The sequence below is a fragment of the Melanotaenia boesemani genome, chromosome 22 (assembly GCF_017639745.1).
Source record: "Melanotaenia boesemani isolate fMelBoe1 chromosome 22, fMelBoe1.pri, whole genome shotgun sequence".
In the NCBI taxonomy this organism is placed as follows: Eukaryota; Metazoa; Chordata; class Actinopteri; order Atheriniformes; family Melanotaeniidae; genus Melanotaenia; species Melanotaenia boesemani.
Window position 1 is genome coordinate 4,110,693 of NC_055703.1, and position 11,201 is coordinate 4,121,893.

An 11,201-nucleotide genomic window follows, 5' to 3' on the forward strand; every position below is an offset into this window, starting at 1 on the left:
TAAATTGATGAAGAAGTGTAAATTAATTTTTAAACGTATAGCTGCATATAAAGAGAATAAAAGGTGGAGTTTATGTCAGACCTCTGTTTCTTCCTCAGTTTCCCACCTGTTGAGTCACTTTTAACAGGAAGACTTTAAGATCAGCATCCATTGCATGAAACAATCGAAACACTAACGTGTTCATTGTCATCTTCAGTTGCATTAGCCAACACAGAGTAGAGGAAGCTGTTCCTGTCCAGGTCAGCCTTGTTAGATGAACACTAAAGATTAAGAATGACCCTGTTCACCGCAAAATTAATCTTAGGAGCTTCACAAACACCTTTAACAACTATGATCAGGAACAACATGAAACAGAAATGTGTCTTGTATCGTCTTGTATCGCATTGTACCATGCTGTCTTGTATCGTCTTGTATAACATCGTACCGTGCTGTCTTGTATCATCTTATATCACATCGTACCGTGCTGTCTTGTATCATCTTGTATCACATCGTACCATGCTATCTTGTATCATCTTGTATCACATCGTAACATGCTATCTTGTATCGTCTTGTATAACATCGTACCGTGCTGTCTTGTATCATCTTATATCACATCGTACCATGCTGTCTTGTATCGTCTTGTATCGTATTGTAACATGCTATCTTGTATCATCTTGTATAACATCGTACCATGCTGTCTTGTATCATCTTGTATCACATCGTAACATGCTATCTTGTATCGTCTTGTATAACATCGTACCATGCTGTCTTGTATCATCTTGCATCACATCGTAACATGCTATCTTGTATCGTCTTGTATAACACTGTACCGTGCTGTCTTGTATCATTTTGTATCACATAATAACATGCTGTCTTGTATCATCTTGTATCACATCGTACCGTGCTGTCTTGTATCATCTTATATCACATTGTACCATGCTGTCTTGTATCATCTTGTATCACATCGTAACATGCTATCTTGTATCATCTTGTATCACATCGTAACATGCTATCTTGTATCGTCTTGTATAACATCGTAACATGCTGTCTTGTATCATCTTGTATCACATCGTACCATGCTGTCTTGTATCATCTTATATCATATTGTACCATGCTGTCTTGTATCGTCTTGTATCACATCGTACCATGCTGTCTTGTATCATCTTATATCACATCGTACCGTGCTGTCTTGTATCATCTTGTATCGTATCGTAACATGCTATCTTGTATCGTCTTGTATAACATCGTACCGTGCTGTCTTGTATCATCTTATATCACATCTTACCATGCTGTCTTGTATCGTCTTGTATCACATCTTACTGTGCTGTCTTGTATCATCTTATATCACATCATACCATGCTGTCTTGTATCATCTTGTATCGTATTGTAACATGCTATCTTGTATCGTCTTGTATAACATCGTACCGTGCTGTCTTGTATCATCTTGTATAACATCGTACCATGCTGTCTTGTATCATCTTGTATCACATCGTAACATGCTATCTTGTATCGTCTTGTATCACATCGTACCATGCTGTCTTGTATCATGTTATATCACATCGTACCGTGCTGTCTTGTATCATCTTGTATCACATCGTACCGTGCTGTCTTGTATCATCTTGTATCGTATCGTAACATGCTATCTTGTATCGTCTTGTATAACATCGTACCATGCTGTCTTGTATCATCTTGTATCACATCGTAACATGCTGTCTTGTATCGTCTTGTATCACATCGTACCATGCTGTCTTGTATCATCTTATATCACATCGTACCGTGCTGTCTTGTATCATCTTATATCACATTGTACCGTGCTGTCTTGTATCATCTTGTATCGTATCGTAACATGCTATCATGTATCGTCTTGTATAACATCGTACCGTGCTGTCTGAATCATCTTATATCACATCGTACCATGCTGTCTTGTATCATCTTATATCACATCGTACCATGCTGTCTTGTATCATCTTATATCACATCGTACTGTGCTGTCTTGTATCATCTTATATCACATCGTACCATGCTGTCTTGTATCATCTTATATCACATCGTACCATGCTGTCTTGTATCATCTTATATCACATCGTACCGTGCTGTCTTGTATCATCTTATATCACATCGTACCGTGCTGTCTTGTATCATCTTATATCACATCGTACTGTGCTGTCTTGTATCATCTTATATCACATCGTACCGTGCTGTCTTGTATCATCTTGTATCGTTTCGTACCATGCTATCTTGTATCGTCTTGTATAACATCGTACCGTGCTGTCTTGTATCATCTTATATCACATCATACCATGCTGTCTTGTATCATCTTGTATCGTATTGTAACATGCTATCTTGTATCGTCTTGTATAACATCATACCGTGCTGTCTTGTATCATCTTGTATAACATCGTACCATGCTGTCTTGTATCATCTTGTATCACATCGTAACATGCTATCTTGTATCGTCTTATATCACATCGTACCATGCTGTCTTGTATCATGTTATATCACATCGTACCGTGCTGTCTTGTATCATCTTGTATCACATCGTACCGTGCTGTCTTGTATCATCTTGTATCGTATCGTAACATGCTATCTTGTATCGTCTTGTATAACATCGTACCGTGCTGTCTTGTATCATCTTGTATCGTATCGTAACATGCTATCTTGTATCGTCTTGTATAACATCGTAACATGCTATCTTGTATCATCTTGTATCACATCGTAACATGCTATCTTGTATCGTCTTGTATAACATCGTACCATGCTGTCTTGTATCATCTTGTATCACATCGTAGCATGCTGTCTTGTATCGTCTTGTATCACATCGTACCATGCTGTCTTGTATCATCTTATATCACATCGTACCGTGCTGTCTTGTATCATCTTGTATCGTATCGTAACATGCTATCTTGTATCGTCTTGTATAACATCGTACCGTGCTGTCTGAATCATCTTATATCACATCGTACCATGCTGTCTTGTATCATCTTATATCACATCGTACCATGCTGTCTTGTATCATCTTATATCACATCGTACTGTGCTGTCTTGTATCATCTTATATCACATCGTACCATGCTGTCTTGTATCATCTTATATCACATCGTACCATGCTGTCTTGTATCATCTTATATCACATCGTACCATGCTGTCTTGTATCATCTTATATCACATCGTACCGTGCTGTCTTGTATCATCTTGTATCACATCGTACCATGCTGTCTTGTATCATCTTATATCACATCGTACCATGCTGTCTTGTATCATGTTATATCACATCGTACCGTGCTGTCTTGTATCATCTTATATCACATCGTACCGTGCTGTCTTGTATCATCTTGTATCGTATCGTAACATGCTATCTTGTATCGTCTTGTATAACATCGTACCGTGCTGTCTTGTATCATCTTATATCATATTGTACCATGCTGTCTTGTATCGTCTTGTATCACATCGTACCATGCTGTCTTGTATCATCTTATATCACATCGTACCGTGCTGTCTTGTATCATCTTGTATCGTATCGTAACATGCTATCTTGTATCGTCTTGTATAACATCGTACCGTGCTGTCTTGTATCATCTTATATCATATTGTAACATGCTGTCTTGTATCGTCTTGTATAACATCGTACCATGCTGTCTTGTATCATCTTGTATCACATTGTAACATGCTATCTTGTATCGTCTTGTATAACATCGTATCATGCTGTCTTGTATCATCTTATATCACATCGTAACATGCTTTCTTGTATCGTCTTGTATCACATCGTACCGTGCTGTCTTGTATCATCTTATATCACATTGTACCATGCTGTCTTGTATCGTCTTGTATAACATCGTGACATGCTATCTTGTATTGTCTTGTATAACATCGTACCATGCTGTCTTGTATCATCTTGCATCACATCGTAACATGCTATCTTGTATCGTCTTGTATAACATTGTACCGTGCTGTCTTGTATCATTTTGTATCACATAATAACATGCTGTCTTGTATCATCTTGTATCACATCATAACATGCTGTCTTGTATCATCTTGTATCACATCATACCGTGCTGTCTTGTATCATCTTGTATCACATCATAACATGCTGTCTTGTATCATCTTGTATCACATCATACCGTGCTGTCTTGTATCGTCTTGTATCACATCGTTACTTACCATCTCGTATCGTCTTGTATTGCCTCGTATTGCCTCGTTTTTCCTCGTATTGTCTTGTATTGCCTTGAGTCACTTCGTTCTGTACTTTCTCGTATTGTCTCAAACTATATAGTAACATATCGTTTGTTTCAAACACATTTTTTCTCTTGAAAGCCAAGATTTGAGAGAATGATGTGCAGATGAGAAAAGGCTGTTGGTGTGTGTGTTTTTTCTACAAAGTTCTGTCAGTAATAAATCCCTTTATGGTGATATATCTATCGATTGTCAACCACTGTGATGCTCTGAAATGGAGTTGGAAACATCTGACATTTCCAACCAGCTGTAGACACACTGAATGTGAACTATTCTGATGTTCCTCCCACTGTGTCTACTGCAGCGGACAGAACAAAGCTGACATTCAACATGTTATACAGCCTCTCTGTTTTCACATCAAGCTTAGTTTTCTAGTGATCCCATCTCTTTCTGCTTCAGTCTTTTCATTTCTGTCAGCATCATTTCTGTGTTTTGACTGTAGGCTGTCAGAACGAACCGTCTCTGGTGTCAAACACAAAAACAGGATTTGGCTCCACAGATCAACTCTGTCCAAAGTTTACATCCTAGTTGGTCATGTGACCTCAAACCGAGCAGCCATGCCATATCTGTGTATGAATCAGTAGAAGATTGTTTTATGAAGATTTCCAGTTGTTTATGATCTGTTCTGGTACATTTATCTGATCGTTGAGTTTTCCGAGGAAGGCAAATTATGTGGATTAACTCTTAAAAGCTCCAAGTTGGATCTGATTTCCGCCTTAGTTTCTAAGTTGAGCTCATTGCTGTCTTTTTAATGACTTTGAAGAGCAGTTCAGACTGAGGATTTAGCCATGCTAACTCCACCAAACACATTCAGGAAAAGACAAATCCCAGTTCATGAGAATCTGACCCAGCTTCAATAACTGTGCACAGACAATCTGGGTGCCGGGACCAGTTTCCATCTCAGGGGACCTCAGATCAACAAAATAAGGAAACACACAGCAAACAGAAGGACTGAATCTTCTCATTTAATTTTAGCATTTTTATGCTAAAACTCATTTTTGTGGCTGATCTCACAAAACAGATCTGCAGACAGCTGCCAAAGTTCGCCCTCAGTCCAGAAGATGTACAGCTCTGGTCAGAAGTTTCCAGACACTCATCATGGGTGTGAATGTCACATTAATTTTGGGCTGTTAATCATTTATTCTTCCAGATTCTAAAGTCTATGCAACATACAACTTAGAATAGAATAGAAATACTTTATTAATCCCTTCAGAGAGCCCCCAGGGAAATTTCAATGATGTCTTTAATACAGTGGTGGAGACCCTGGTCACATCCTTATGGTTGATCACTACGATGTGTGGTCTTCTGTTCCTGAGTAGAGGAAATAAACCTTTGTTACCTGCACTGTTCTGGCTCCTGCCTTAGCTATCTGCAATTGGATCCTCACCTCCACTACACATGACAGAAGGATCTGAGCAATCATGGACCCAGCAGCCGGTAAGCAGGAGCGGGACCCGATGTCCTCCTTTCTTCAGATTTTATGGCAGTGCATAGGGAAGTCAAAGCCTTTACTGACACTCTAACAGAGAACACTGGGCCCTGGGAGTGGCTGCAGACCTTATCACACTACTTCGTATGAGACCTATGCTTCTGTCTTCTCTGGGTGTTGCTGAGCTGCTGAAAGAGGCTTGGGTGGAGCGCAGCACTGCTATAACAGAGATTCAGCTCCTGTCTTCACAGTCCACATCTCCAGTGTCGCCGCCAGATCCACGCCTCACATCTCCAGAGTCTCTGCCAGCTCCATGCCTTTCGGCTCTGGTGTCACCTCCAGCTCCCAGGGCCACGGCTCCAGTGCTTCGGCATCCCTTGCTGGCTCCCCAATCTGCTCCAGCTCTTCAGAGTCTGACTCCAGCTCCCAAGTCCACGCTGCCTCCAGTGGTCCCTGGCTCCGAGGTGGGCTCTGGTTGAGGTGCTCCTCGCCCGTTTCTGGTCTGCGCAGCTTTCAGAGAATCAGTCTGCGCAGCCTCCTGAGATCTGGTCTGCTCACCCTCCTAAACTCTGGGCTGTGCAGGCACTACTCCCAAGCCTGCTGTTTGCTCAGCAACAGGGCCAACCTCCAGAGACCCTGCTCCTGTCCCTGCGGCCACCTGGTCGACCTCCTGAACTGACCCTGTTGTCTGCCCGGTCAACCTCATGACCTGAGCCTGTTGTCGGCTCGGCTTCTGGGCCAGCCTCCGGAACTTTGTCGCCTGGATTATTCCGCTTGACACTACTTCATGAAAAAAAAAAAACTGTTGCGTTCTTGTTTACCGTTCTGAATCTATTCTGTTCTATTCTATTCTATTCTACAGTTATTTAACAGACGCTTTTATCCAAAGAGACTTACACCTGAGAGTAAGAACAACACAAGCAAGATTTCAAACAAGATGGGACGTCATATTTAAGTGGTAGTCAGACTCCTGTGAGTCCAGTTGGACCCAGGTGCTGTCATGTAGTGCTAGAGGCAGTGCTTTTTTCTTTTTTTTTAAGTCCTTTGTTTAAATACAAGATCATGATTTCATCACACAATATCATCTTGGACATAAGTGCACACAGCTTCTTCAGTGCTGAGTTGAGCTAAAGAGCTGGACAAATCTTTCTAACTCATTCCGACGAGTAGAAAAGTTAAGCTAAGTGCAGAAATGCTCCTTAAACAGGTGAGTCTTTAGCTTGCTCTTAAAAGTGGATAAGGACTCTGCAGATCGAATGGAGTTTGGTAGATCGTTCCACCACCGAGGAACAACAGAGGAGAAGAGTCTAGCTACTGAGCACTAGGTGTCTTTCACTGGCAGAGCGTAACTGTGGAGAGGGAGTGTAGCTCTGGATTAAGGAGTGAAGGTAGACAGGAGCCGTTTGGGTTATTGTTTTGTAAGCAAGAAGCAGAGCTTTGAATTTGATGTGGTGAAACTGGAAGCCAGTGAAGAGGGATTAGCAGAGGAGTGACATGAGCTCTTTTGGGCTGGTTGAAGACCAGAGGTGCTGCTGCGTTCTGGATCATCTGCAGAGGTTTAACTGAGCATGCAGGCAGGCCAGCCTGTAAGGAGTTGCAGTAGTCAATGCGTGAAATGACCAGAGCCTGGACCAGGAGCTGTGCTGGGTTATTGCTTTATTGTGGAAAGCTGTAAGAGAAACAGGCCCAAATAAGCAGCAAAATCTGCAGAAAAACAAGCCCAAAGTCGCTGATAACAGGCGGATTTAGCAACACTGCCGCCTTTCTCTGGCACAGTCGTCTGTATCTCTCGCTTTGTTTTAGCTAGCTTGCTTTCTTTCTTCTTCTACTATCCTGCTACCTGCCTCCAGAGCACAGAAACTCTTGTCTGTCTGCGCTGTAGTGCTGCAGAGTTTACCGCTGGGAGCCTCACAGACTTAATTGGCTGAGTGCATCACATAGGATGGCTTAACTCACATGCAACTGGTCCACATGTTTCCTGACCACTACCCTGAAGACTACAAAAGTTTCACCAGTTAAAATAAAACTGCCCTCCTGGTCCAGGTTCTGGGTCCAAATCTGGACCGTGATTCACTTATTAGTGGCCTCTGCTCTATGCTACTTATTCCAGTTCAGGGTCGCTGGGAATCTGGAGTCTATCTCAGCAATTAGTAGATGAGAGGAAGGATACTCCTGGACACGTCACCAGTCTATTGCAGGACCAACAGTTAGAATTTATTAAGTACTTTATCTGATCCACATGTGGTCAAATTCTTACATACAGGCTCTTACATACTGACATCCCATCTGGTATTTGGTTAGATGCTCTTTTAACAAGTTTTACCTCCATCAGATGCTTTTAGTAGCTATCAACAAGCTTTTTACATAATTCTGGCTAATTATTTGACAACTCTTATTCTCCAGTTCATTTAAATTGGCTGGTTTCCCTGTACGGACAGTTTATTTGACTATAGTCCACAAATTTTCAATATGGTTGACGTCAGGGCTTTAGGATGGCCATTCCAGAAACTTCATGTGAGGCTGTTTTATTCAGTGTCTATGTATGTAGGGTTATTATCCTATTGAAACACCCAACTGTGTCCACGTTTAAACCATCTAGCTGTTGATTTGAGGTGAAGCTTTTGGAGACACGTGGCTAGTCCATGTGGGCAGCTGCAAATTTCAGTCCAGGTTGAAGATTTTGTTGCCAATGTGTCGATGTAAATTTCTAAATAATCAATGTAAAACTTTAAATAAAAATAAAAATAGATTTTTACATCATGTCAATGTAAACTAGGTTCACTGTGGAAGCTAATCTTCCAGCAGATTCCAGTTCATGGCTTGAGCCTTGGTGGTTCTGGATTGTTATTGAACATCCTGACTAATGAGGGAGATAGTTTGGGTCTTCCAGACCCTGGCAAAATGGAAACACATCAGAATAACTTGCACTTTCGTTTAAACCGATGGTTTTGGTGTCTGTAGTGTGTTTTTTTTTTGGCTTCAAGAGACTTTTCAAGCTTGTATAAATTCTAAAGCCTGGTACACACATAAGGATTTTTTAAATCTGATGCGATTTTTTATCTGCTTGAGACCTCACATATGAAGATAAAAAATCAAACAATAAACAGTGTTGATTGTTCTGTGTGTGAAGGCTCCGATAATCTCAGCAGAACAACACACACATAACGATGCTGTTCCGCAACCGATCTAGAATCCAGAAAATCTCTGAACCAGAAATCTCGTGTGACCAAATATGATCTAAGAAAAATGAAGAAAAAGAAGCATGGCAACAACCAGAAAATACATCACCCAGCATGGCAGAGGACACACACGATGAAGAACTGGAAAAAAAAACAACAGACGGCGTGAACACAGACTTTACATCCTTCCTTGCACCCCAGTCAGCTCGCTCTCTGATTTGCTACAATCCGTTCCACGTCACAAGCCACACAGTCACAACTCAGGAGTCGTCGTTTTCCCCACACATGTGAAGGTATTTAGTTGCAAATATTAAACATGTTCAATACTTCCGATTGTCGGCCACGACCCGTTTTGGAGCCGATTGTTGGGACGAATTCACTCTTAACACACCTCAGACCATAGGATCAATTTAGAGGGAAATCTTTAGGGGCAGTGTGTCTCAGTGGGTAGAGTGGTCATCTTGTAGCCTGAGGGTTGCCGGTTCAATCCCTGGCCTGTCAAGCTCATGTCAAGGTGTCCCTGAGCAAGACACTGAACCCCAAATTGCTCCTGATGGGTTGTGGTTGAACGCCTTGCATTGCAGCTTCCGCCATGAGTGTGAATGGGTGAATGTGACGTACATGTAAAGCGCTTTGGGTAAAAACGCCATATAAATACAGACCTTTTACCATAATACTCAAGATAATCGGGTGTTTGCAGTCCTTGTCGGGAAGGGGGAAAAACTGTGGCAAAACAGCCCGATAATCTTTATGTGTGTACCAGCTTGAGTTCCTTTAACTTTTCCATGACTCTGAGTTTTGCTCAATTAACTACCAGCTGCAGTCAATCACGATCACTAACGGGGAGTTAACAGACTTGGTCTCATCAAGTAAAAGATGAATCTTCGGCACCACCTAATAGCAGATTTAGGTAAATGTGTGTATAGTTTTGACTCTGTGTTGGTCAGATAAAATCCTATATAAATTCAAACTTGTGCAACAAATTCTTGTTTGAAGAAAATCATTGAGGTTGTATGTCGCATAGACTTTACAGCCTGGAAAAAGAATGGCTTAGATAAATCATTTAATTAATCCACACCCGTGATATACTCGTGTCTGTAAACTTCTGACCACAACTGTACGTCTTTAACCTGAAAATGAATGTACTAATATGTGACATTAAATATGGAAGCATCTGATTTAATGACCAATACATCAAATCAGGGTCCACCGTTCTGGCCCCAGAAGTTCCCCAATCCCAACTGTTGGTTTGACTTTTTAATGACTCAAACTGCGACACCTTAAATGGTTTTAATCAACAGTAACGTCCTGTAGACGTTTTTAAAATGTTTTCATTGATTAGAAATGAGGCCTGTGTTGAAACTTTTGGTTCCTACTGCCTGTTGTTTCCGTCCCCCGGCTGTTGCTCAAAGATGGGCTGCTGGTTTCCATTTGGGAGCTGTCAGGGAGGAGCAGTAAGGAAATGACAGCAGTAGACAGAGCTACTCAGAGTTTATCTAAGCTTCGGCCTCAGGGTACCATAACACAAACACACACGCAATGACAAAGCAGAGTCATGGTGGAGTTACAGCAGCCTCATTCTAAAACAATCTGCACAGGATCGTCAGCCTCAGGGTTAGTAAAAAATGAAGCTACAAGCAAATCTGTCTTACTTTTAGCAGAGTCTGCTGCTGCTCTCCGAGCCTGGCGGCAGAAGTTGGGTATACAGATCCTGAAAGGATGCAGAGAAGGCTGAGGCAAGGCAGAATTGCAGCAGCCATGTTGGTGTTTGCCCGGCGATCTCCCCTCTCTGTCAGTGTCCTCTGGCCAGCTCCTCTTGCTCTGTTTCACCCTTTGGCTCCACTTTTCCACCACTCCAGATGCAGCACTGCCCCTCGTCCCGGCCCAGGCTGACTCCTGTAAAACAAACTTCTATGGACTTCCTCTCTCTCCCCCTCCCTACCCTGACTCTTCTCCCCCAGTGGGCTTGCCTCTCCCCTGAGCCAGGCCTAAATCACATACAGATGGGATGGCTGGAAATGAGAGAGAGAGAGCGAGAGAGAGAGAGAGAGAGAGAGAGAGAGAGAGAAAGAGAGAGAAAGAAAGAAAGAAAGAAAGAAAGAAAGAACAGGACGGACAGAGGGAGTAAGCAACAGAGGGCTTCTGTCTATGGAGACTGCACCCATCTAAACTGCTCACCCCCACCCCCAGCCCAACTGGCAGAGTCACATTGAGTGTTAGCTCCCCGTCTCCATTTGCAGGACCGTGGCACCCTTTTCACCTTGGGCTGAGCATGCAGCCAGCCCCCCTCCCTCTGCTGCACCCCTTCCCATTCCCTGTCAGGGTGGGCAGAGGGTCTAAAGCTTCAACACTCACTCTGCACTCCACAGGCAGAGAAGAAACAG

At 42.3% G+C, this 11,201-nt stretch overlaps 1 protein-coding gene across 2 annotated transcripts in view; it reads right to left on the bottom strand.

Moving 5' to 3' along the window:
* Nucleotides 1-10,744, bottom strand: part of lama4 (laminin, alpha 4) — a 62,801-nt gene extending 52,057 nt beyond the window's left edge. For both annotated transcript variants that reach the window (XM_041975824.1, XM_041975823.1), the window contains exon 1: nucleotides 10,470-10,744. In XM_041975824.1, the coding sequence (XP_041831758.1) occupies nucleotides 10,470-10,577 (108 nt within the window). In that variant the 5' untranslated portion in view covers nucleotides 10,578-10,744. The remainder of the gene's footprint in view (nucleotides 1-10,469) is intronic.
* Nucleotides 10,745-11,201: the final 457 nt, after the last annotated feature.